Source organism: Myxocyprinus asiaticus, chromosome 35 (assembly GCF_019703515.2).
Source record: "Myxocyprinus asiaticus isolate MX2 ecotype Aquarium Trade chromosome 35, UBuf_Myxa_2, whole genome shotgun sequence".
In the NCBI taxonomy this organism is placed as follows: Eukaryota; Metazoa; Chordata; class Actinopteri; order Cypriniformes; family Catostomidae; genus Myxocyprinus; species Myxocyprinus asiaticus.
In genome coordinates, this window is record NC_059378.1 from 41,574,295 (window position 1) to 41,602,090 (window position 27,796).

Here is a 27,796-nt window from a genome sequence, read left to right on the forward strand (position 1 = left end):
TGCTCTTCGTCCGAGTCGGTATTGCTGCAGGCCAGAGACCTCAAATGGGGGTATCTCCAAAAGAGGGTGGGGTTACTCAAAAAAGGGAGTTGTGCCAACTCCAAAAGGGGGCATCACTTCCACACAGTTAAGGGATCCAGAGGAGCAAAAACACTATATACAATGTATGCAACGCATATGGGTGCCATTCTAAGGGGTGTGCCGGGCAACTGGGATCACCCCACCCGGAGACCAAAAGGGGGGCGCAAATGTAGGTACTGTATATATTCTCAAAAATTAGTAGTTGTGCCCCTGTGGGGCTCCCTGTATCTCTGTGGGTGGTTTGGAGCTCCTGCCCCCTTTTGTTGTTGGGGCGGGTCCAAGTGGGTTTTAATTTTTATAATGCCACAGAGACACAGTTTTTGAGATTATATAAGTCTTATCAAGAGAGCATGTACATTTTTTTAATGCATCTTGGCCTTGCCATCCAAAAATTAACAAAAACAATATGTGAATGGAAACCCAGTTATTGAAAGGCACCCTAACAGATCTTAAATTTGAGCTTATTTTAGCTCTGGTCTGTATTTAGCTTTAGAACTCTTCAAAAGGTCGAATTTACCATGAAGCAACTATATTTCTACAGACTGTCCTCTTAATAATAACAAAACAAAGACAAAATCCAGCTCAAGACTCAGATTTATTGTGGGATGTTCCAATGAGCCACATTGAGAATTACAGTCTGAAACAAGGTGATAATCTGTACAACAACAGTCCAGTCAGCTGGTTTTACTGGTCCTTGAGCTCCTTCAGTCTCTTGATGGCAGATTTCACTGTGACAGCTGACGTTGTGCTGTGGAACACAGAGAGAAACATTAAACTTGTGATGATGGGGATCTGTATCTCAGCGAGTATTGACACTGACTATCACCCCTGGAGTCGCGAGTTCGAAGCCAGGGTGTGCTCTCACTCTCAATGGGGTGTGTGGTAAGTTGTGTGTGGATCGCGGAGAGTAGCATGAGCCTCCACATGCTGTGAGTCTCCGCGGTGTCATGCACAACGAGTCACGTGATAAGATGCGCAGATTGACGGTCTCAGAAGCGGAGGCAACTGAGACTTGTCCTCCGCCACCCGGATTGAGGCGAGTAACTGCACCACCACGATGACCTACTAAGTAGTGGGAATTGGGCATTCCAAATTGTGGAGAAAAGGGGCTGAAAAAAACAAAGTATAACATGAACATTTGAGAGACTTTGATAAGAAACACGATTCTTACTTGTATGTCCAAGCGCCTCCGGCGACGGTTTTCATGCAGGACCCACAATGCCAGATACCAACAGCCCTTCTCTTCATCTTAGTCTGGACATAGAGACATAGCTCAACAATGAGTAATTACAATGAAAATTACCCTGTTTTCTGTAAGAAATTAAACCTGAATGTATTAAAAGTACACAGTGCTTGAAGTTTTTCAGGTATCTAACAGCAGCGATGACACTCCTTTATTATTCACAACCCAACATAATGAGATGTGAGCTTTGAGAGATGACCTTAAGAGTTTCAGGAGCTCATTTCTCAGGTGCGTCTCACCTTGCCGCAGAAGGAGCAGGTGTATTTGGCGTGTTGGCTGATCTCAATTTTCTTCACCATCTTCCTGAGGGATGCACCATAACGGGTGCCGTACTTCCCCACAATCCCCACCTTCTTAGTGCGCTTGGCCTGAAGACAGAAAAATAAACATTTCAATAAATCTGGAACTTCCCAGGTTGGAAAAATCCACAATGCACTTGATCCTCCAAGCAACTTAAATTTTACTCCTGTAAAAATATAGTATTTATTTATATATATAATGACATTATATAACAAATATCAATGAGTTTGAATAAAATATTAAAAGATGCAATAAGAAATTGTAAAAGTTCTAGAACTCTAAAAGTAACAGGAGTGAAACATCAAACTGACCGCGACCAATTTTTCAATCTTTAATGGAAAATAGAAGTTTCTGCTTGTCATGTGTGTGTGTGTATATATATATATATATATAAATCGTTTACTGCACCTTTAAATCTGATTTGTTATTTACAAGCATCAAACAGTTGTTTTAGAGTATTAATCTCTTCTTCTGTATAATGCAGCAGTAACAGCTCAAATTAACGCAAACATTAGTATTACACAATATATAATGACTTCAGAGGTGGAATGATAAATCTGCAGGGTTTCACTACTCAATTTTAAGGATTACAAACATAAATTCTTCAACAAACTCACTGATGCTCACTGGATTTAACTCATCAACACTCATTATATCGCTGGATAATACACACTATTCCAAACCAAACCTCATTCTGGAGTAAAATCTTCCTTGAGAAGTTTAAACACGAATATCATGATTAAACTCGAGTTTATTCAGACTGCATTGAGTTCATATGAGAAGTCAAGGTGGCGACTAGCGAACACCAGACACAAACGCATATCAATGTCATTTAATCACTTCATCATCGTCTAAACTGACAACTACTGCATCGATGATGTTAAGTGCACTCTTCCAAACATTAAACAAGGAGAACAGTGAGTTATAATGGAGAGATTAATCAGATATCTGCAGATTATTCTCTCGGATCTTTCACACTCACCATTTTAGCAGAAGAGGTGCGGAACCAAAGAGACCGAACAACTGCGCATGCGCGATTTACCAGCGCGCGAAGGGACGCATTGTGGGATACTGGAGGACTCACAGCGGAATGTTATTTACACCGATAAATAATCATTTCATGTACACAGACGTGGAAACTACATGTGTAGCGTAGTGATACAGATGAAGAGACGCTAAATCATTCTATGAATGTATGTGTGTACCAATTTTTGGGATTGACATTGAGCATTTAAAGGTGCACTCAGTAATTTTTTCCTCATTAAAACGTTTTAACTCCTAAATACATGAATTGTAATTTTGCAATATATGTATAAAATCATGATCACTCACATTAAAACAAAGACTAACCTTATAAAAGCTGTTTTAATCTACATGGAGAGGGTCCACACATGGGGACAGCCATGTTAGAATCACATGACCAGCTGAATACTACTCACTTAATCTCAGTAACTGTCCTGTTATTGGACACTTCTGGCACTTTTCTACTGCATGTTATGGTTCGATTCGACTCTGCTCGCTTTACTTTTCTGAGCTTGCTTTTCCACTGCAGTTAGTGCCGCCTCAACATGGGTGGGATTATAGACTGATCGTCATAGTTGTGCTGCCTCTACTGCCGTGACATCATCATAAACGTGACACAAACACACAACAAAGGAGCAATGGAGGATATCGAAGTAATGGCTACTAAAGAGAGGAACGTCTGCACCTCATTTATTGCGCACAGCCGTTTCTTTTTTATAATCCGAAAGTCGCGTGAACAAATGATACTGCTATCGCTGTTGCTAACTTTAAAACTAGCGGGTTGATGCCCCGTGTCGCAAATCCAGTGACGCTGGTAGTGACGATTCTCTCTGACCAATCAGTGATCTGCAGGGTTTTGATGTCACATTTAGTATCGGCTCGGCTCGCTTGGAACCTCGACCGAGGTGGTACTAAAAAAAGTACCAGGTACTATCCACAGTGGAAAACATCCAAAAAGTGAGCAGAGACGAGTCGAGCCGTACCGTGCAGTGGAAAAGCCCCATTTCAATCATTGATTAAATTTTCAGGACTGACTTTGAATACTACATTTCTACAATGGCATCTGAAACTACATGTCAGCATAAGTCAAAGACAAAATTACTGAGTGCACTTTTAATTTTAACAAAAAGTTCATTTAAACAAACAATGAAGATGATAAACTGATGAACTGGTAAATATGTTTTTTGTTGCATAAGAACAAGATTCTTGAACAAAATATTATAATAAATCAGGCAAACAGCTGCTAAACCCACTATATTACTGGATAACAGGCAACTGATTAATTATATTGAGACTCAAGATAATCATAAAGCAAAACTTAATAGTAGAATACTGTAAACTTTTTTTGTTGAAATCATTGATTTGAATTTTATTCCCCTGACGACTTTATTTTTTTTATTATACACATTGGGTTTATAATTTACTTTTATTATATATATATATATATATATATATATATATATATATATATATATATATATATATATATACAGTCAGTGTTGGGAGGGTTACTTTTGAAATGTATTCCACTACAGATTACAGAATACATGCTGTAAAATGTAATTTGTAATGTATTCCGTTAGATTACTCAAGGTCAGTAATGTAATCTAAATACTTTGGATTACTTCTTCAGCACTGGTAGATTTTTTCACTTGTTTTGACTATAAAAACTCTGTCAGTACAGTAAGACAAAATACACGTTAAAAATACATTCTCTGAAAAACCGAAATATCTTATGCAGTGTTGTTTCTAAAACAAGATCAATCTAATTGATTTTTAGATATTTTTAGAGGAAAACAATATACAAATTATTATCAAGAATAAATTTTTTTTGCCCTAATATCAAAGATTTTACTAGAAAAAAAGAAATTATGATCTAATGTGAATTTTCTTGATAAAAAATATGATCGTGTCTGGTAACATGCATGTAAAATGGCTAGAAATAGCATTTTATCTTAGCGTAAAGCTGACAATTTACACAAGGTTTATTTCTATTTCTTCTGCTCCAAACTTACTTCAAACGTACTTCTCTGTCTGCTCGTATGAATGTAACACATCATAAGAAAGTGTTTCACCGCTGTTCAAATGCACTTTGGATCACATCATTTATATGTATAAATGTTTTCTATCTGAAAGGACTAAATATTAAATGAAACAAATGACAATAATATGCAAAGTAATCTCTTCCGTAATCCAAATACTTTTTGAATGTAACTGTATTCTAATTACCAATGATTTCAATTGTAACTGTAGTGGAATACAGTTACTTATATTTTGTATTTTAAATACGTAATCCCATTACATGTAATCCATTACTCCCCAACACTATATATATATATATATATATATATATATATATATATATATATAAATCGTTGTATATATTTTATTAGTATATAAGTCAAATAACAATGTATTTAGCTTAAATAACTTAATATTAAGTTAATAATTACAATATAAAAAAAAATATTTTAATTTCTTTTGTCACTTCATGGATTTATACTACTTTAGTAAAATCTTCAAGGTTTCTCAACTTACTTAAAGATGAAAATATAGTACATAAAATGTTTATCAACAAAAAATATTTTATATATCTATATTTTTGTTGTTGTTTGTTTGTTTTTAATTAGGTCTCACCTGATGATGAAAATCTATTACTGATGTACATAAAACACGACTCAAGCGATCTGTTAATCAGCAGAAAATGTATTTATTATTATTTTGTAGTTTTATTACTGAAGCACATCTTAAAGGATCCGACATGCAAACCTGGAGAATAGATCGATCTGTAAACATGATTTAGAGTTCAAATTTGAGCAGCATTTCTACAGGTCAGTTCAGAAAATACTGAGAAACACACACGACCGCTTCAATACTCAACACATCGACTTCAGTAACACACATACACGATCAGAGGAATAATGCAAATGTCTTCTAGAATAAGGAAACAAACAACAGTCGAGGAATTATAGAGAAAAAGCACGTTATAAAGGAACGCTGGAATGCAGAATTCACAATAAGACAAAAACACATTCATCCATTCAGCAACACATTTCACAATAAACCATTTCTTCAAAACACATTAGTGCACATTTGTATCTGAAAGAATACATCAAATCTCTTTCACGCACAAAACCCCATTTGTGTGTCAAACGATGAAATAACTCACATTTAAGGAATGTTACTGTTTAAAACGAATAAATACTAGACAAAGGCACAACAACCACTAATACAACATCACATAACATTAACTTGGCATTATTAGTATTTGTGAAAATAGGAAACAGATTTGTCACATTTCATGATGAGAATAATCAATGAACACTAATCGGAGCAGTCACTGTTCTGTTAATAACTGTATCGTAATGAAGCACCATTAACGCAGTTATGAACATTACAGGATTTATTAACTTTATTCAGGGGTCATCAGGGTTGTTTGGTATTAGGATGTGAGGGTTGTTAACACAAGAGAGAGTGTGCAGCTTTTAAAATCCAGTTTCGATGCTGAGGGTGCGACGCGTCACGTGTTCAATCTCTCCTGTCACATACTCGTCAAAGCTGGTCTGATATTTGGCCAACATCTTCAACATCGGCCGCAGGTTCAACCACCATTGTTCCTTCGGCATCCGGTGTCTGCAGAAACAGGGAGAACTTGGATATTATAAACATGTTTGGAATGGCATACTGTATACTACATTTGGGGAAGTATATACTGGCTACTATTTTTTTTTAAAGTAATTATGATAAACGTCTCAAACAGTTGTATGCCATAGTGGTGTCACATGACCTCGTAATGTTGCATGTTGCAATTTCAATCCTGTTTTGTGTTGAAACAATGAGTCAAGAAAGATTCTATACGTACAGAACATTCACATGCAGAGTATAAAACTATATACTGCAGAAATAGCACAAGTGGTGTGGTAACACGCAATTCTCAACATAGACATTATATTATTCTGACCATGAAACACTCCTGTCGTGCGTCTTGTTTAATGAGGATCTAAACATGTTACATCATCTCATTATGAGCTCATTTTCTGGATGCTGTTAATTATTCATGAGGTAAGACATGTGGCACTTACTCGAAGTCTGTGTGTGACTTGAGTTCTGTGACGGGACTGAATGACATCACTTTCTTCTTCATGCCAATCACACAGGCGGTGTCAGGAGCGTTCGCAAACACACGACCTGAAATTCACAAGAATATATTGAAAATGTTCATATCCAGACATTTCCACATTTAAGAATAATAGTAAAATGGAGGTCTGGGTATCTCAGCGAGTACTGACGCTGACTATCACCCCTGGAGTCGTGAGTTCGAATCCAGGGTGTGTTGAGTGACTCCAGCCAGGTCTCCTAAGCAACCAAATTGGCCCGGTTGCTAGGGAGGGTAGAGTCACATGGGGTAACCTCCTCGTGGTCGTGATTAGCGGTTCTCGCTCTCAATGGGGCATGTGGTAAGTTGTGCGTGGATCGTGGAGAGTAGCATGAGCCTCCACATGCTGTGAGTCTCCGCGGTGTCATGCACAACGAGTCACGTGATAAGATGCGCAGATTGAGGGTCTCAGAAGCGGAGGCAACTGAGACTTGTCCTCCACCACCCGGATTGAGGTGAGTAACCGCGCCACCACGAGGACCTACTAAGTAGTGGGAATTGGGCATTCCAAATTGGGAGAAAAGGGGATTAAAAAATAAATAAATAAAAAAAAGAATAATAGTAAAGTCATCAAAACAATAAAATAACACAAATGGAAGTATGGGAATTATATAGTGATGTTAATTAAATGTTCTTGTTTCTTCCGTTGTTTGTGTAGATTCCAGCTCAGCAACTCATGAGGTGTTTTATTCTGAGATGCTTTTTAAAAAAAAGAGTTCACATGTGATCTGGACACTTGATCACTGCTTTTCCTTCACTATCTGCAACAACTTATCCATTTCTTTTTTATTTTATTAATGGTAATTAATAATATTATTAATAATAATAATAATAATAATAATAAAAGTATTTAAAATAATAATTTTTTTAAAGAAATTAAATGAATAATTATTAACACGTGTTCACTGCTTTTCCTTCACTATCTGCAACAACTTATCCATGTAATTTAAAAATAAATAAATTAATAGTAAATATTATTATTATTAATAAATTATATTGTACATAATAATTAAGAATGATTAAATACAACATTAAAATAAATTATATTAATAATTAATAACACTTGTTCACTGCTTTTCTTATTTTTAAATGAATAGTAATTATTAACAATAATACTATTAATAATAACATTACATTGTAAATAACAATTCCTAATAATTAAATACAAAAGTAATAAAATAAATATTAATAACACTTGATGATTGCTTTTCCTTCACTACCTGCAACAACTTATCAATTTATTTTAATTAATACTAATTATTATTATATTATGAATAATACAATTAAATTGTACTTAAATTAATAATGATTAAAAACAAAATTAAAAGAAATTACATTAATAATTAATAACACTTGTTCACTGCTTTTCTTTCACTATCTGTAACAACTCCATTATTTTTTTATTAATGCTAATTAATAATAATAATAATAATAATAATACAAGTATATTATAAATATTAACTAATTTAAAAAATACAAAACTAATAAATTAAATGATATTAATAACAATTGATCACTGCTTTTCCTTCACTATCTGCTACAACTTATCAATTATTTTTAATGACTATTAATTATTAATAATAATATTATTATTAGTAGTAGTAATAATAATACATATATTATATCATAATAACAAATAAAAGCACTTGATCACTTTTCCTTAACTCTCTGCTACAACTCATCCATTTCAAAAAATGTTTTAAACTAATTGTAATAAATAATATTGATAATACATTAAAATAATAATAAATTAAATATTAATTTATAACACTTGTTGATGGCTTTTCCTACAACTCTTTTCCTTTATTTATCTACAAAGCATTTAAGCGTAAGCCTTTAGATCATGAGAAACAAGTGTGTTTAAACTTTAGTTAGCTAGTGTAACTGTTATACACATATTCTAATATATTTGTACTGTATTTTGATTGTAAAACAGACTATATTCCTCCATCTCTCACCCTGTCTGTAAGTAGCGTTCATCTTCTCTGTGAGCCACAGAACAGCCTTCACTCCCAGTTTAGTGCCAAAATTCCTGTCAAACGGTGTTGGCACTCCACCCTACACAAAGAAATAAAACATTAACATCTCTTTTACATGCCAACATGTGGTCAGATTCACTCAAAACAAACAAGGTCAAAGGTTAATAACAGTTTGCTCTCTGGATGCTGGTCACATGATCACTACATAGACCACTGACCTGCTGCAGGTGACCCAGCACATTGACCCTGCAGTCGAAGACGCCCTTCCCCTCGGCAGAATACAGATTGTGAATGAAATCGGTCGTGTAGTGCTTGTGAGACTTCTCGTTCCTACAGACACAACGAGATCTGTTAACAGACCACACTGAAACAAAGTGTGTAAGAAACGAGAAAGAGCCAGTTATGGGACGTGTCACCTCAGCACGAGTCCTCTCTGAATATCATTCTTCATTTTTTCTGTGAGATGCTCCACGTTCGTCTGTGAGAGAACAGGTTGATGTAATTACACATTTTCCAATTACTGATGGTAAGCCCATGCAGACAGTAGACGGCTCACTAGGTTTAGGAGAACTATAAAGAGGACTTTAAAAGATCACCTCGAGTTCATGAATGTTGAACGGCTCCTCAAAGATGTACACAGCATCTGCGCCCACGGCGATGCCTGTAGTGGTTGCTAGGTAACCACAGTATCCGCCCATGGTTTCCACGATGAAGACTCGCCGCTTTGTTCCCGACGCAGACTGCTTGATTTTATCACAACTCTGAAAAAATAAATAAATCACTAATTACAGTCTCGATAGTGTGTAATTGAATGTTGTAACTTGTCTGTTTCTGACTCGATGGCATGAGTTTGGGGCCAGATTACCTGTCTGTAGGAGATTTTTTTTTGACCATACACAGGCTGTTTTGAGTCTCACCTCCATGGCGGCGTTCACTGCCGTGTCTGCACCCAAACTGAAGTCTGTGCCCGGGACGTTATTACTGATTGTGGCAGGCATCACACACATGGCGATACAGAGTTCATCATATCGACCGCGAGCTTCAACCAGCTGCAGAACGCCTTCATACGCCTGCGTGAATTACACAAGAACATCATCTCACATTCTGTATCATGTGTTTAACAGTATTCTGTGCTGGAGATGACGCTGATGGAAATGACATTTTGAACCTTTTTCAAATAAAAGGACCGACTCTTTTGTCTTGCTAAGACTAATTTTATAGCTAACATTTGATGTGTCCTAAATACACACAATTAAATCATATTTTCACACTTTTTGCTTAAATTTGGCACAATTACAGCAAAATAAAAAGTGATATTTCTCTTGATTTTTCATTGTCTCATATTTCATCTCAAGCATGCTCTTCACTGACACTTTTGTCTAAAACTACTAACTAAAATATTAGGGGCAAACTCATCTGGTGTGGTGTCACAGATGTCATTTAATTTATTTTTTCTTTTTTTTTTATATATATTTAGACTCATACTTTAAACATGTAATAATTAGTATTTTTATAATGTATTTTCATAGTTTAATATTGAAAGTCTGGGACAAAGCTAAAACAGTGAAATCTACACAAGAATAAACGATGAACACCGGATAAAACGTTTCCAAATCAGTTTTAATGAAACCTTCATATAACAGAAAGAAAACCTGTATTCCACTAGTTACAAATTCAATCACTGATTATCAGAATATAGTTACTTTAAAAAAAAGTATTTTGTTAAGAGATCACTTTGTATTTTATTGTCATTTGTTTCATTTTATATTTAATGTATTCAGTTGGAAAACATGAATCTGTATAAATCAGAAATGCCCAAACCAATGCCCGCGGGCCAAAGTTGTCCCGTGATGACACTTGATTTGTCCTGCGCCTTGACGTACATGACAAGAGGAACATTATTTTTGTTTTTGTTTTAAATGCTATTGATGCAGCTTTTCAGTGCAGAGTAATGTTTTTTTATATAAAACAATCGAATATAATAAAAACATGTATAATACAGTTTGCAGGGCCTGAAATTCGGCACGGGATTGCAGGTATTACACACAATTTTAATAATTCCCGCGTCCATGTCCATCTATTTTACCGTACAGCTGCGAATTAATAAACCAATACATACAGATGAACAATCAAATCTATAAACTTTTTGTAATTTGTATCAAACTGTAATTGCAGAAGCTGCGCGAGTAAATCTGCTCTCTCTCTCGTGTCAGAAGTGTAACCCGTTATCACGACATGCAAATGCCGTTTAATCACATCGCTGTAAGCGAGTATTGCGATAAAACTATATAGTTCCTGTTTATACTCAACAAAGCTGTTAACACTGCAAGCGCGTGACATTGGAGTGTGATAGTTTTGCTGCCTTTCATATCTGCACGCTCCCTTATTACGCACATATACAATAAAGACAGAAATAGCATTTTCAGAAATGAATTTCAGGCCGTGAGTTTGTTATAATGCAAGGTTTACCTTCGGCCCACAGCTACAATCAATTTTTGATTTTTGGCTCTTCGTAGGAAAACGTTTGTGCACCTCTGGTATAAATGACGCAATCTGAGAAACGTTTGAACAGCGGTGAAACACTTTAAAATAATGTGTTACATTCATACGAGCAGACAGAGGGCGCTGATACACTGTTATGAGTGAAAAACTGGTTCTGACGCCATTCGAGAACAAAACCCTCTGACACATGAAATATAAATCCAATAAATAATAGATTTTCTGCATCATTCTATGAACAGAATCCACAAACAATCAGAAGATGTTGTTGTTGTTTACACTCTGTGGGGTTTTGACGCAAGTTTGGAGCATCAGAAATAGTTCCTTGTGAAAATTGCCATGTGACATTTTGAGGTAAAATAGTATCGAATAAATCCTTAAAATACATTTACTTGAGAAGCTACACTGCATAAGATAATTAGGCTTTTTCAGAGAATGTTTTTTTTAGGGTTTTTTTTGTGGATTTTCTCCCCTTTTCTCCCAATTTGGAATGCCCAATTCCCAATGTGCTTTTAAGTCCTCGTGGTGGCATAGTGATTCGCCTCAATCCGGGTGGCGGAGAACGAATCTCAGTTGCGTCCGCGTCTGATACCGTCAATCCGCGCATCTTATCACGTGTCTTGTTGAGCGCGTTGCCACGGAGACATAGTGCATGTGGAGGCTTCACGCCATCTACCGCGGCATCCGCGCTCAACTCACCACACGCCCCACCGAGAACAAACCACATTATAGCAACCACGAGGAGGTTACCCCATGTGACTCTACCCTCCCTAGCAACCGGGCCAATTTGGTTGCTTAGGAGACCTGGCTGGAGTCACTCAGCACGCCCTGGATTCAAACTAGCGAACTCCAGGGGTGGTAGCCAGCGTATTTTACCACTGAGCTACCCAGGCCGAGAATGTTTTTTTTATATATATATGTTTATTTTACTGTAAAGGCAAATACATTACTGACCTTGAGTAATCTAACAGAATACGTTACAAATGACATTTTACAGCATGTATTCTGTAATCTGTAGTGGAATACATTTCAGAAGTAATCCTCCCAACCCTGTACATACACACACACACCCACACCTGCTACATCACATATTAAAAATAAGTAAACATAGATATTCATGGTATTTTTACCTCAAATCCACCAATCACCAGCAGAGATTGAATGCCGTATTTTCTAATATTCTCCACAATGCTCTCCATACAGGAGTTAGGAAGAGTTCTACAATGATTAAAAACACGAATGAATGAATAAACAAATAAAACAGTACATTCTAATTACTGCCGAACAGCTAATCAGATCTGATGTAATGTTTAATATACAGCTACAGTATGTAGAGCGAGAGTTTGGACCAATGAAATCACCAGTGTAACACAGCAGAAACGAAAGGACTCGGATTCATGGTAGAAATTTGATTAATCTCTTGTGAATTAATGGAACTGCGTCAAAAACGACACACGGAACTGACCGTTTGGTGCCCAGCAGTGACCCGCCCTGACCCGTCCATCCGGCCACATCATGCCAGTGCACCTCCATCAACTGCAGAAAAACACAGCCGTTTCACTTCCTGTACTCACTCAGATGGCACAGGGCTCAAGCACATGTCAGGTGTGTGTGTTTCTCACCGCGCCATTGGCGAGACCCTCAAACCCGTCATGAACGTTGTAAACTCTGTGACCCTGAGCGAGTCCAACCCTGACCGCTGACCTCACCGCAGCGTTCATCCCCGCGGCCGGAGCGCCAACGTTTAGAATCGCCATCGAGTGATTACTCTAGAGAGAAACAAGAATATACATCCACAAAATACATTTCTATTTTTGAAAACAATAAGAAAAAACAGATTAACTTCTGTAATGTTCTAGTTTTTGTTCTTCACCTTTGATTGAGCAGGCTTCTGATGAGCTAGAAGTTTATACGTGTTCCAGTTGTTCTCAAAACTCCTGCAATGACGGAATAATTAATGATCCATTACAGAGACTCATTAACATAAAAAACAAACAGACAACTGAACAAAACTCACTTTCCTCGGAGCTGAATGGCCTCTTCAAATCTCTGCTCATTCATGGCTTTCTGCACCTCCTTCGTCTAAAACCACAAAATCATTCAGATAACAAAAAAATCTGTCCTCTGTTCATGCAGGCTGCAGGTCAAAGGTCAGAGTGTGTTTGATGATCAGGTGTGTGACTCACCATGTTCACACACTCCATGAGCGGCAGCCGCATGGCTTGATTCCCCGACAGGCCGATGACACACGCTGGAGTCTCTGGAGTGGCTTCTAACAGCGCCACAACGGCCTCCACACCCATCTTACTGCTCTACAGACAGACAGACAGGAAACAATTCAATATGTCTGGCTGCTATTGAACCATAAAATATGAAATAACATTAAACTCTGTAAACAAAAGCAAGAATAAAGTAAATATCAGTGTTACAAAAAGACCAAAACATAAGAACATTGTCTTGTTCCATCCAATCACAAATCAAATCCAAACATCATCAAATCCAGTGTGAAATATTCATCTGAATCTAATGGACGTCTGTATCATAATTTACACACTCACCAGAACTCTATCAAATGCAGACGGAGTTCCTCCCCTCTGAACGTGACCAAGAATGGTCACACGCGTGTCGTAACCCAACCTCTGAACCACAAGCTAAAGAGAAAGAGAGAAAGACAGACAGACAGACAGACAGACAGACAGGTGAATAGGCATGTGGCGGTGTTCGGTAATATGGTATATCATGCACATTGTTATCATGGGTACTTCAAAATACTGTAAATAATTCTAGATAACCTTTTAGCCAATTTGTAAAAAAACATTTCTGATCACACAGTATTATTTTCCCATCAAAGAATCACTGCATATATGCGGCATAAATAACACATCCGCACTTTGATGTAAACAAAACCAGCATGGATGAGAAGCATGGCTGAAAGAGGAACACAGCCGACCCTTTATTCACCTTCTAATACGGTAATGTCGGAAGTGTGGAAGTATTTTGGGTTCCATAAAATGTAGTGGGATTGTTGGTCGAAGATGATTTCCCTTTGTGTAAAACATGAGGCAGAAAAGTGGCAACAAAACACGGGAACACCTCCAACATGTTTGCTCAATTGCAGGAGAATCATCTTGTGCATCAGTGAGATAAGGGTAAGTTGTGAGAGTTCTGCTCGTTTCTCCAAACTATTTTTGAAAACTGAGAGACAACACTTTAAGTGACAACTAAGATGACAAAGAACGTGAACTGTTGTTGCCATTTGCAAATAATGTGTAGCTTGCTTTCAAGTGCCCAAAGAATAGTTCGGCAAAACTCCGCTAGCATAACGTTTGCGTCTTGTAGTAACAACTAAAATACAGTTGTAATTAGCTAATAAGAAGCCCTGTAATTAATAATGGCAATGTGGCACAATGATGATTTCAATATTAACGCTTTAAGCTCTGAGGGTGTTTTTAAAGATTTCCTGGTTGTGGCATACCCAAAATTAAAGGCTTATAACTCGACCAAAAAAAAAAAAAAAAAAGAAAAGTGTTTGGTGTCACTGTAAAGAAAACTTTTCAAATTTTTTTTTAATGATATAGATTATGATACATTCTGAGACTCTCAGCTTAAAAAAATATAAAAGAAAAAAAAGAAAAAAGAAAAAAGAAAAAGAAAAAGAAAAAACAAAATCACAAAAAAGTTGAGCCAAAAATTTACTTTTTTCGTATTTTTCTTATTTGACATTATATATCTCTGGGTGTAAATGAGGTGGCTCAGAAAAACTGATTTTGTTTTGTTCCCAATCATGTCAACTGTATCACATGCAGACATGATTTTAGTAATGAGATTTCACAGAATGAGTTTCATTCTGTGTCATTGGAGTCATCGAGTCTGTAACATGTATTTGGCGCCATCTCCTGGTGGTCATTTGTAACATTGTGCTTCATGTGGATTATCTAATGATCTATACATCTGATTGTGTGTGGACTCATTTAAAAGATAATTGCCTCTTCTAAGTAACTTTGTTACATTTATATTACATGAAGTTATAAGTGAAAATTCGGCATATAAGCAACACCAACAAATAGGCTGGTTGTATTCTACTCTTTGAGAGCTTTCCAACAACATATGACACATGACTATTTGATCAGTTTGATGTTTTACTGATTACAATAATATGTACAGTGCAAAATGTTTAATAAATTATCAAAACAGGGGCCTGGGTATCTCAGCGAGTATTGACGCTGACTATCACCCCTGGAGTCGCGAGTTCGAATCCAGGGCGTGCTGAGTGACTCCAGCCAGGTCTCCTAAGCAACCAAATTGGCCCGGTTGCTAGGGAGGGTAGAGTCACATGGGGTAACCTCCTCGTGGTCGTGATTAGTGGTTCTTGCTCTCAATGGGGTGTGTGGTAAGTTGTGCGTGGATTGTGGAGAGTAGCATGAGCCTCCACATGCTGTGAGTCTCCGCGGTGTCATGCACAGCGAGTCACGTGATAAGATGCGCGGATTGACGGTCTCAGAAGCGGAGGCAACTGAGACTTGTCCTCCACCACCCGGATTGAGTAACCGCGCCACCACGAGGACCTACTAAGTAATGGGAATTGGGCATTCCAAATTGGGAGAAAAGGAGATCAAATTAATTAATTAATTAATTATCAAAACAGAACACTTCTGATTTGTCTGCAAATTTCAAAGCACTTGTTCAGTTTTGTAAACTTGTTATAAAGAGAACAACAATCAAATTTGTTTATCTTTCAACATGTTTTTGTAATGTAATTCAATACCTTAATAATACTGTATACCATGATAAAAGCTTCAGCAATTATCGTGATGGGAAAATGTAATACCATCACATGCCTACAGGTGAATAACAACAATAAAAAAGGCATGTGACAAAACTGTCATTAGATAGACTGATGCTGCTTTAGACAGGTATTTCAAACTCACATCTTTAACATAGTTTGATGAGATCTGCTGGCCGTGTTTGTCAATAGCTCCTTCTGCAATGATCACAATGTTCAGACGAGATCCTTTACTGCGACTCTGTCAAATCACACACACACCCACCATTGATTACCTGATATATTGTAGGTTTTTCGATGGCTGATCCCAATATCTACAGAGCAGGTTTGGCGATGAGTAGTAGTTATGTAATTTCATTTAATGATGGCAAGTGACTTGCACACATAATTGTAAAAATAAACATTTGTGTTAACGATTACTCAAAATGTACTAAATATACACTACCAGCCACAATTGACTAAATGATCAAGAACCTCTTGAACTCAATACTACTGAAAAATCTAATAAATTGTGCTTATTTATGAATATATCTTTTTTCAAGGTATATGTTGTTAATTTATTATCGTACACAAATGTACTACTGATTAGAAAATGTTTTGCCGATATACATCAGTACAATCTACAATAACTGTCAAGTCTTGTCACACCTCTCCCAGTCGAGCACACATGTGATCCTCCCAGTCGTCCTCTGGTGGAGCTTCTGGAATGAATAGCCAATCAGCACCGGACGCCAGAGCAGACACCACCGCAAGATACCTGCAGAACCCGAGAACAGAACCAGAACCACCTCAGACCTGATCAGAGAGACCAATTCAGAATATAAATGAGTCCAGCAAACAGGACGTACCCGCAGTGGCGTCCCATCACCTCCAGCACAAACGTTCTCTGATGACTGTAAACAACACACATTCATGTGATTCACACACGTGTCATAATTATGTAAATGTCCAAAAGTGAGAATTTGAGACTATACATTTGTATTTTGATTCATCAGACAAATCATGAATTTGCACCTCAAATATTTGCTTTGGTGGTTTAAAATGAGGAATATTCATGAGTATTCACGAGTCATGGCAGTTGCTAGTTATATTTGGCACTGTGCGATTGTTACTTTTGACCTCTAGACTGTTAGTGTGTTTTAACCTTTGTGCAGTTGTCGTGATGGCATCAATAACTTCCATGATTCGATGCAGAGCAGAATCGGCGCCGATCGTCATGTCAGTCCCACAGAAATCATTATCAATAGAGCCCACGAGACCCACGATGTTCAGATGAGTGTACTGCTGCGCCAGAGAGTCTGTGATTCGCTCTAAAAAAACAAAAACCTAAGTTCACAGTCAGACTATTGACTATCAATTCTGCTCACTTCTGACTGACACATAAAATGACCAAGTGAAGTTTAGGCACAAGTAAATCTGAAATCAGACAAAACTTTGAGAATAAAGAAGAATCACTTGTTACTAAGTGTTTCAATCAAAACTCGAAATATATCTTTCACTGATTTAACCCCATTTAACCACATTCCATCACAATATACAGATCTGAAATGTAGGTGGCGCTCTAACACATTTTATTCCTCACAGATGTGCTCGTCCATAGACATTCAGTCTAATGTTCAGTTCAAGCACCACCCTCATTATTTCATTGAATATCTCGGCCTCTGAGTGGACTAGAAGCTCAATCTAGAGGTCAATAGAAAGCTGAAATTTTATCATCAACAGTCGATAATATATATTTGATATGATTTGTTTAGCATGCTTTTCCTGCCTGACCGCATATTTTGTTCTGGACGTCTAAGATATAACGTCTAAGATATAACACTGGATTAATCACACAAGCAAACTCACAGACAAGTAAACAATGCATTTAGTAGAAAACTGCCTAAGATAAAAGCAGATATAAAGTTTTTATCTATTTGGGGTTTACAGCAGCAGTGATCGGAGCATAAAGAGACATTGTATTTGATGTCTTACAGAAATCATATTTCACTTTGTGATTGTTTTTAAATTCTTTTAAACTGTGGTATTAGTGCAATAAAACTGTACAGTCACATTCATGAGAATGAGAGCTTTCATTTGATGTATGACTTGTCCATTCAGGTCCTGTATGTGAAGGACTTTTATTTTCATATTAATATTTTTACCCCATTACCTCTAGGGGGCGCTAATTATCAATGTAAATGTTTTGAGACCTTATTTTGTTATTTTAAGTAACAAATGCAGAGTTTTCCAAAAATACCTCATATGCCTGACTTATGTATACGGAGACTTTAACATTTTAAGCAAAAACGTTTTTCGCATTGTCCTGCTGCGAGTTTCAGCTGACACACAGCCACACTGATATTATCCTGTAGGATATCTTGATAAACTTGGGAATTCATTTTCCCCCTTGATGATGGCAAGCGGTCCAGGCCCCGAAGCAGCAAATCAGCCCCAAATCATGATGCTCCCCCCACCGTACTTCACTGTTGGGATGATGTTTTCATGTTGGTATGCGGTGCCCTTTTTATGCCATACATAGTGCTGCGTGTTTTTCCCAAACAATTCAACCGTAGTTTCATCAGTCCACAAAACATTTTCCCAGTAGTGTTGTGGAGTGTCAAGTGGTCTTTGGCAAACTTCAGGTGCACAGAAATGTTTTTGTTGGAAAGCAGCGGCTTCCTTCGTTGTGTCCTGCCATGGACACCATACCTGTTTAATGTTTTCCATATAGCAGACTCATGAACAGAGATGTTAACCAGTTCCAATGATTCCTTCAAGTCTTTATCTGTCACTCTAGGATTCTTTTTTACCTCATTGAGCATTCTGTGGCACGGTCCATGTCAGCAGATGCTTCTTGTGAATAGCGAACTCAAAATGTTTGAGTGCTGTTTATTAGTCAAAGTAGCTCAAACCCACACCTCCAATCTCAATTCATTAATGGGATGCCAGGTTTGCCAACTCCTGACTCTAATTAGCTTTTGTTTATGTCTTTAGCCTATGGGTTCACATACTTTTCCCACAGCACTGCAAATGTTTAATGGGATGTGTTCAATAAAGGCATGAAAGATTATAAATGTTTGTGTTGTAAGCTTAAAGGAATGTTACAGGTTTAACACAAGTTAAGCTCAATCGACCGCATTTTTGGCATAATGTTGTTTACCACAAAAATTTATTTTGACTCATTCCTCCTTTTCTTTAAAAAATTAAAATAAATCGAGATTACAGTGAGGCACTTACAATGGAAGTGAATGGGGCCAATTTTTTTTTATGTTAAAATACTCACTTTTACACTCAATACACACAAGTATATCCACAAGACATAAAGGATATAAAGGATATAGGATTTAAGGATCAACATCTCTGGATAGATCAAATAAAGATCATGATGCATTGGAAAATCAATATTTTTATCCAGTCCTATTTGCCACGTCTATGTGCAATATGCATCAGACGGTTTTGTGCATCAACTAAACCTAGTTTAAATCCAATTTTGCATAACAAAAGATATGCACCCTTTGACTGACAGCTTGGGTTTTTTCCTTCCAATTTAATTATTCCACACACATTGAAGGGCAGCTGAGGAAATGTTTGTTCCCACATTTGAAGTTAAAAGCCACAGGACGTTCTTGGCAGCAGGAGTGCAAACAGAACCACCATTGATGCTGCTGTACTTGAAGTTGGTGGAGCGTAAATCAAACCACACAACAGAGAGAGAGACATGACATTCAAACTGAACAGCAATCTCTCGCTTTAGTCGTACTGTTAGTGAGTCTTTAAAAGCTAAAATGTGTCATTTCCGCACCACTTGTGTCAGCAAACGCCATTGCAAAAATAACAATTGTTTCCATGTTTTCATCTTTAGTGGTTTTACCTTGTGTCACCAGCTCTGCCAGGAGGTCGCTCCACTCACTACGGAAGATATTTGCTCCTGTCAGACTGCCGTCTCCTCCGCACACACACAGATTCGTGATGCCGCGCTGGACCAGGTGAAACGCCGCCGCTAGACGCCCCTCTCGCGTGGTGAAGGCCTTACAGCGGGCACTGCCAATGATTGTGCCACCCTGACATCAATGACACTTCATTAGATATTTTATAACACATGGGCTGTGAACAGAATAGCATACTATTATATTAACTATTCCACAAACTATTTATTACCAAGATAACAAATGGATGTCACTCACTGAATCAATCATGCCATGAGGTCAAGTGACAACACTGAAGCATACTATTCTGGAAATGTTTATTATGTTTACATAATGCATTCAGTTTCTTGTACAATTTTTAATTACTACAATGTAACTGGTGTAATGACCTACGAGTCTTTACGTGGGAACAATTCCGAGGATAACTGCTGTATTCTCATAGATTTAATCTCCTCTCTAAACGCAGACGCTTTAATCTCAATCCTGTTTCCTGCTACTATCCATTTAAATGAGCACAAAGACACAGTGAAGGACAATAGACAAAGATCTCCTGCACAAACACTCACAAAAACAGCTGAAACTGACTGTGCACACGTCATATCTTTGAGAATTTAGGAAATCAAAATCAAAATGAAGTCAACATTACTATTAAAAGGGAGGCCTGGGTAGCTCAGTGAATAAAGATGCTGACTATCACCCCTGGAGTCGCGAGTTTGAATCCAGGGTGTGCTGAGTGACTCCAGCCAGGTCTCCTAAGCAACCAAATTGGCCCGGTTGCTAGGGAGGGTAGAGTCACATGGGGTAACCTCCTCGTGGTCGCTATAATGTGGTTCGCTCTCGGTGGGGCGTGTGGTGAGATGTGCGTGGATGCCACGGAGAATAGTGTGAAGCCTCCACACACACTATGTCTCCGTGGCAATGCGCTCATCAAGCCACGTGATAAGATTTGCGGATTGATGGTCTCAGATGCGGAGGCAATTGAGATTCGTCCTCCGCCACCACGAGGACTTAGAGCACATTGGGAATTGGGGAGAAAAAAAGAATTACTATTATAAGTTATACAATTTAATTTCTTTAAGGGGTCATGACATGAGGAATCAAATTTTCCTTGATCTTTTGAAATATAAGAGGTCATTGAACTATAAAAACATCCTGTAAGTTTCAGAATTGAAAACTTCCTCAATAGAAAAAAAGCATTTATTTAAACCAAGCTGGAATTCATGCAACTTGTGACATCTCAAGGTGCAAATACATCTGCATATGCAACGCCTATTTTTCATCATTGCACCCTTGGCCCCACCCACTGGTGCTCAGTCAGTCACACAGGTGAAGTGGAGAGAGATGGGACTGTCATGGGTGATTCATCCAAAGTGAACTTACACAGGACACCCTACACGTGCAGAGCAAAATGGAACGGGACATCTGTTTACTGTTGATGCGTCGCTACGTACGCTTCCATGGTAGACAGCATCACTGATTATAATTGGTTATATTGCTTTTGACACAACGCGTCTCGTGTCCAGTGTAGACAGCATGTGAGTGTTAACAGTTGTGCTTGAGATGAACAGTTTAATATATTCAGATGCAATGTGTTGGATGTGTGTTATGTGTACACTCTGACATTTAGTTTTGTAATGCTGTGGATTGGGCTGCAACTAACGATTATTTTGATAATCGATTAATCTAACGATTATTATAACAATTATTCGACTATTCGGCGATTATTGCAACGATTAATCATTAGCTCTTAACCGATTATTCAGCTTGTGCCCCGACTTAAAAGGTTGTATTAAACATGCTTACTAACAATAAAGAGGACAAAATCATCTTTTAAAAATACCTCTACATGACATTCACTGAATTCAAGGAAAAAAATACTTTTTATTAAGTTTAATTCAGTAAAGAAATTCACTGCAAATAATCCTCTTGTTATCAAGTGTTTTGTCTAGTTTTCCATTTAAAATTGTCTAAAAATCCTTAAAACAAGATACATTTACTTGAGACGCAACATATAAGATATTTAGACTTTAAGAGAATGTATCTTAAATATAAGTGTATTTTATATATAAGTGTATTTTTTCACTTGGTTATACTTCTGCGAGTGCAGTAAAGACAAAATACACTTATATTCAAGATCTATTCTCTAAAAGTCTAAATATCTGATATGCTGCTTCTCAGGTGAATGCATCTTTTTAAAGGATTTTTAGATATTTTAAAATATTTGTATTTTTAATATTATATTCAACATTCTCAGATAACATTTTTTTCTCCTGCAGTATAGCTGCTAAAGTAAATGTATGTTGTTTTAAAGGAGTTTTAGATATTTATATTGGAAAACAAGCCAAAACAAAAACAAATAAAAAATGTATTTTGTTGCGGTGTATAATGGGGCGAAGACTACCCCCTCTCACCTTTCTGTTCACTTCAATCCATCTTTAACTCACAACAAAACAAACTCTCTCTTATTAATAAAGCTGCATATTGACAATGTTCTTCACGATAAGAAATGCACAGTGACACATATATTATGATTCAATAAGTCATGAGTCATCACGTTATAATCTAGCTGCATTAAGCGTGTGCGCTCGAGGGATGAGCGTTCCGTGACATGCAATATAACTGCATTAAAGATGTCACGCATTAAATACAACCGCATTAAAGATGAAACGCATTAAATAGAACTGCATTAAAGATGAAACGCATTAAATACAACCGCATTAAAGATGTCACGCATTAAATACAACCGCATTAAAGATGTCACGCATTAAATACAAGCGCATTAAAGATGTAACACATTAAATATAACCGCATTAAAGATGAAACACATTAAATACAAGCGCATTAAAGATGTAACACATTAAATATAACCGCATTAAAGATGTCACGCATTAAATACAAGCGCATTAAAGATGAAACACATTAAATACAAGCGCATTAAAGATGTCACGCATTAAATACAAGCGCATTAAAGATGAAACACATTAAATACAAGCGCATTAAAGATGTAACACATTAAATACAACCGCATTAAAGATGTCACGCATTAAATACAAGCGCATTAAAGATGAAACACATTAAATATAACCGCATTAAAGATGTCACGCATTAAATACAAGCGCATTAAAGATGAAACACATTAAATACAAGCGCATTAAAGATGTAACACATTAAATATAACCGCATTAAAGATGAAACACATTAAATACAACAGCATTAAAAATGAAACACATTAAATACAAGCGCATTAAAGATGTAACACATTAAATATAACCGCATTAAAGATGTCACGCATTAAATACAACCGCATTAAAGATGAAACAGATTAAATACAAGCGCATTAAAGATGAAACACATTAAATACAACCGCATTAAAGATGTCACGCATTAAATACAACCGCATTAAAGATGTCACACATTAAATTATAATTTTATAATTATAATTATAATTATAATTTATAATTATAATAATTTTCTTTATTTATCACACATTATACATTTGCACATATACAGTGAAATTCTTCTTTTTCACATATCCCAGCTAGGCTGGGGTCAGAGTGCAGGGTCAGCCATGATATGGCGCCCCTGGAGCAGATAGGGTCAAGGGCCTTGCTCAAGGGCCCAACAGTGGCATCTTGGCGGTGCTGGGGCTTGAACCCCCGACCTTCTGATCAGTAACCCAGAGCCTTAACCGCTGAGCTACCACTGCCCCTCAATCATGACAAATACAACCGCATTAAAGATGTAACGCATTAAATACAACCGCATTAAAGATGTAACGCATTAAATATAACCGCATTAACGATGCAACGCATTAAATATAACCGCATTAACGATGCAACGCATTAAATATAACCGCATTAAAGATGTAACGCATTAAATACAACCGCATTAAAGATGTAACGCATTAAATACAACCGCATTAAAGATGTAACGCATTAAATACATCCGCATTAAAGATGCAACGCATTAAATATAACCGCATTAACGATGCAACGCATTAAATATAACCGCATTAAAGATGTAACGCCGGGGTGTTTCCTTTAAAGAGCTCCGGCTCCACTTATTCCACAACAAGAGTGCTTCTGTATTTACTTATTTTGTATTTTTGCATTATAATTTCCTCATACTTTGTGATCTACATCAGCTGAAACTGTTTGTAAAGTTTAGAGTGCATCTGGACTGTGATCTGTGTAATTCTTCATCTCATCAGTCAGTCGTGAACTGCAGTGCTGCTCTCATGCATCATCATTAGAGTTTAATGTGATCTCATGTTATCAGAATCAGAACTGACTTTATTGCAAGTAAGTTTTCACATACAAGGAATTTGCCTTGGTGTTTGATACATACAATAACAATAAACAATAAACATAGTAAGATAACTAATAAACTATATTTAAGATACAATATATAGAGAAAAAGTAAACTGACTGGTTTTACTAAAGGAGCTGTACAGCTGTGCAAAATATGTGCAGAATATGAACCATAGAATGTGCAAATGGAAAACAGAACAGAACAGTTCACAGTTTGAGTATAATAAAAAGTGCAATAGACCAGATAAATGTTCTTTAAGTTGTTGCAAGACAGATGTGGAAACTATGTCAATGTAACGTGTATATTAAATGGCATCAAAGGACTATTCGACAATGAAACTTTTTGTCGACAATTTTTTATTGTCGCTATTGTCGATAACGTCGACTAATTGTTTCAGCCCTAGTTGTGGAGCTGGTTCATTCTCTTCCGATTGAGTTTCAAAAATGGCTCTATTCGAGGGGCTGTACAATTTTAGCCCATCAGAACAGTGGGCGTTTACGTTGAAGTTTTAAGGAGGCGCTTAGACCAAAACCGAGCGTTTAGACAGAGGGCCAGAGACAGGGTGGAAAATGATTGTATATTACTAAATTATGACTGTTTTGGTGCAAAAAAACTTTACTAACATTACAAGTGGACCTCAGGGAAGATAATAAAAAAAGACTGTGTAGAGTTTTGTAAAAAAAAACATTTCATTGTAATTGCACTCAAAAAGAGCAATGTATAGCTGATGAAACTATATTACTTTACCCTTGTGCTCTCAAAAATCAATTTTGTTTCTTTAATAAAAATGGTATACTTCATCTGAGTGGCTTGAGGCTTGGTTACTTTAACTACATTTGCCATCTGAACACACAAAAATCTGGTCTGACAAATGAAGCAGCACTTGTGTTGTTCGCGGTCAAATTTGACCGACCATAGGAAATGAATGGGTGAGACTATAACACAGAGCAATCTTTTGGGAATTTGTCAAATAAAATCAATAATTCAGCCACAATGCTGAACACACACACAAATTCATCTCGTTACATCCAGGAATGAAATCTCTGTAGCCATCTACTGGTTATTTTTGTCATGACATGACTTTCAAGTCGTGTCATTGTTCTTTTTTTTTCACCAGCTGGCAGCAAAATACATGACATCTCTTCATGTTTCAACTTATAGAAGTGTAGTGTGATAAGGACCAAGGCAGTCACAAGAAGAGATGACACAAGGAAGCAGGAATGGCGTACCAAAGATGATGAGGAACTGACCCAAATTATAAATGGGTCTTTCTCAAAAAATGTTGACTTTCCAACTTACAAAATATTGAAATCTTCTGTTCAGTTCAGATTTTACCTATAAACGCTGAGGGTAAACATTTTGACATTATTTTTATTCATAAAAGGACAATGTGACTGTTGTTCTTTTATTATTTAATTTTGTTTCACAAAAATTATTATAGTTAAATATAATAGTTAAAACTAATGAGGGTTACAACACCACGTTTTTGTGTGAAAATATTACAGTTAATATTACAGTTAAAACATGCTGGGAAAAATCACTATATGCATATTTAAGCAGCCTCTGAACTTTGACCTTAAAAATTATTTTCTACAACTTTTTATATATATATATATTAAAAAAATAAAAAAATAAAAAGTTTTAAAATTGATAACACCAATGCCATGAAATCAAGGGACAAACATTATTTTTTGATTATTTAAATTATTAATAATAATTTTGTTTTTTTGCACACTTGTTTTTGCACTAATGCTTTTATTAAAAATAAGTACAAAATAAATACAAATAACTTTACATGTCATAGAAGTGGTGTACCAGATGAAGGGAACAAGAAGTTTATTCAAGCAATTTACAATTTCAAATATATTTTCTAAAAAATGTGCAAAACAGATTTAAGCCTTTTCATATCATTAAAGGTTAGGTTATAAAATTACACCTTTTAATTATTATTTTTTGGCTATTTGAAAGCTTTTTCATGACTAAAAAGTCAAGGGACATGTTTGTCAACATATTTTGATTTTGACCCAAATGTTGTCAGAAATAATCGATTTTGTGAGACACAAAGCTTTCTTTACACAACTTTCCTTTTCTGATGACATCACCAAGCCCTCTTATTTTTAACTCCTCCCCTCTGACTGCCATCACAAACCAATCAGCTCACCATGGATCAAATCTGGATAAACCCCCACCTCATTTTTATTACGCTTTTTCACTGAATATCCCTTTTCACTCTTAAATACGTCACATTATGGAAGTGAAATAGGTTGCAAATGCCGCTTCATGATGACTTTAAATCAGTCTTGACAGCTCTGTAAATCCATGCGACGTAAACTTTCATAAAACTGATGGAGAGTCTGGTACTCACAAGCTGAATGATGTTGGTGACACTCTGCCAGTTGGCGATTTTGATATGGTCGCCTCCATCTACCAAGCCCTGATAACCCTGTAAAAACATCAATCAGAGTTTCAGTATCACTGAACAACTGTGACTCAGGTGCATTTGAAACAACATTTCTTACCTCATAAATAAGGTAAACTTTGGCGCCCACATAGATGCCCATGCGTGTTACTGCACGAACGGCCGCATTCATACCTGCAGAAAATCACAAACACACATGTCACTGTGCAATTCACTATGGTTTATTACTTAACTAGTCACTGCTGCAAGTGTACCAGTGAAGACAGATTGCCATGCATCTAAAAGTGAGATTTAGTCCCCAAAACTGCACTGGCTCACTGTCCATAGATGCAAAGTAAAATGCATTAACCACTCATGCATGTGTTTCTCTGACATTTTCATAGTATGCACATTTCATTTGAAAACAAGGAGAATAACTGGGTCACACGAAACATGCATGGACACTAGATAGGGGTCATGACTCAAACTGCTGCTGAGCTGATCGAATAAGTTGCATAACACCCAATGTGTGCATTACTCATGCTCTAAATATTTATTCTCCCATGAAATAGAATCATACATAGAAAATAATTAAGAAAATACGCATATTTCTGTGCACACTAAGCTATAACTCTTCCTTGCATCACTTTGGATTAGTAGCACGTTTGCAGTAAATCATTAAATGCATTGTTGCATAGAGCTGTCAGTGTGTTTTAATGGTAGTGTGAGAGACGCGTTTAGTACGCGTTTATGTTGTCCAAAATGTCGAAGTAGGCTTTGAGACACAGCCACAGTCAGACTGTCCTGTCAGAGACTGTATTTATTACTATATTCGCTTTATTTATCTTAATTTACCTTGCGCATCTCCGCCGCTCGTGAGAACCGCGATGGCTTTTCCTGCGCCGCTCATCCGCAGCTTCTCAAAGTCCACATGCATGATGAAAAATCACAAATATAAACCTTTCAAAAGCGGAAAATACAGGTGTTTCCTCCGCACGGATTCCTGTGAAAGCTTCTTTCACATCCACTGCACGCAGCGCACGGAGCACCCACACGTACTCGCGGCCCGCCCCGTCGGTGTTGTGTCTAGAAGGTAACCCCCAGCTACATAAAGT

General features: G+C 36.8%; 2 protein-coding genes across 2 annotated transcripts; both read right to left on the bottom strand.

Moving 5' to 3' along the window:
* Window positions 1–657: 657 nt before the first annotated feature.
* LOC127426523 (60S ribosomal protein L37a) lies at window positions 658–2,677 on the bottom strand. The gene is made up of 4 exons (XM_051673388.1): window positions 2,607–2,677; window positions 1,564–1,692; window positions 1,253–1,335; window positions 658–829 (listed from the first exon to the last, which is right to left on the bottom strand). Exons 1-4 carry the CDS (start codon window positions 2,607–2,609, stop codon window positions 766–768), a joined length of 279 nt encoding a protein of 92 aa, XP_051529348.1. The 5' UTR covers window positions 2,610–2,677; the 3' UTR covers window positions 658–765.
* Window positions 2,678–5,333: 2,656 nt separating this feature from the next.
* LOC127426477 (ATP-dependent 6-phosphofructokinase, liver type-like) lies at window positions 5,334–27,753 on the bottom strand. The gene is made up of 22 exons (XM_051673330.1): window positions 27,537–27,753; window positions 26,803–26,876; window positions 26,649–26,726; window positions 19,918–20,107; window positions 17,209–17,374; window positions 16,913–16,957; window positions 16,713–16,821; window positions 16,210–16,305; window positions 13,840–13,932; window positions 13,468–13,593; window positions 13,299–13,363; window positions 13,155–13,218; window positions 12,904–13,050; window positions 12,747–12,817; window positions 12,412–12,499; window positions 9,700–9,852; window positions 9,379–9,543; window positions 9,199–9,260; window positions 9,001–9,112; window positions 8,762–8,861; window positions 6,730–6,835; window positions 5,334–6,280 (listed from the first exon to the last, which is right to left on the bottom strand). Exons 1-22 carry the CDS (start codon window positions 27,616–27,618, stop codon window positions 6,133–6,135), a joined length of 2,340 nt encoding a protein of 779 aa, XP_051529290.1. The 5' UTR covers window positions 27,619–27,753; the 3' UTR covers window positions 5,334–6,132.
* Window positions 27,754–27,796: the final 43 nt, after the last annotated feature.

Excerpts from the sequence above, each read along its gene's own strand:
- LOC127426523 (XM_051673388.1), bottom strand. Across the intron at positions 1,336-1,563 it reads CCTGCTCCTTCTGCGGCAAG|ACTAAGATGAAGAGAAGGGC; the intron begins GTGAGACGCACC and ends CTCTATGTCCAG. Across the intron at positions 830-1,252 it reads GGAGGCGCTTGGACATACAA|CACAACGTCAGCTGTCACAG; the intron begins GTAAGAATCGTG and ends TGTGTTCCACAG.
- LOC127426477 (XM_051673330.1), bottom strand. The coding sequence starts at position 27,618 with ATGCATGTGGACTTTGAGAAGCTGCGGATGAGCGGCGCAGGAAAAGCC. Across the intron at positions 12,500-12,746 it reads TCACTGCTGGGCACCAAACG|AACTCTTCCTAACTCCTGTA; the intron begins GTCAGTTCCGTG and ends TAATCATTGTAG. Across the intron at positions 6,281-6,729 it reads AAGTCACACACAGACTTCGA|ACACCGGATGCCGAAGGAAC; the intron begins GTAAGTGCCACA and ends CTGTTTCTGCAG.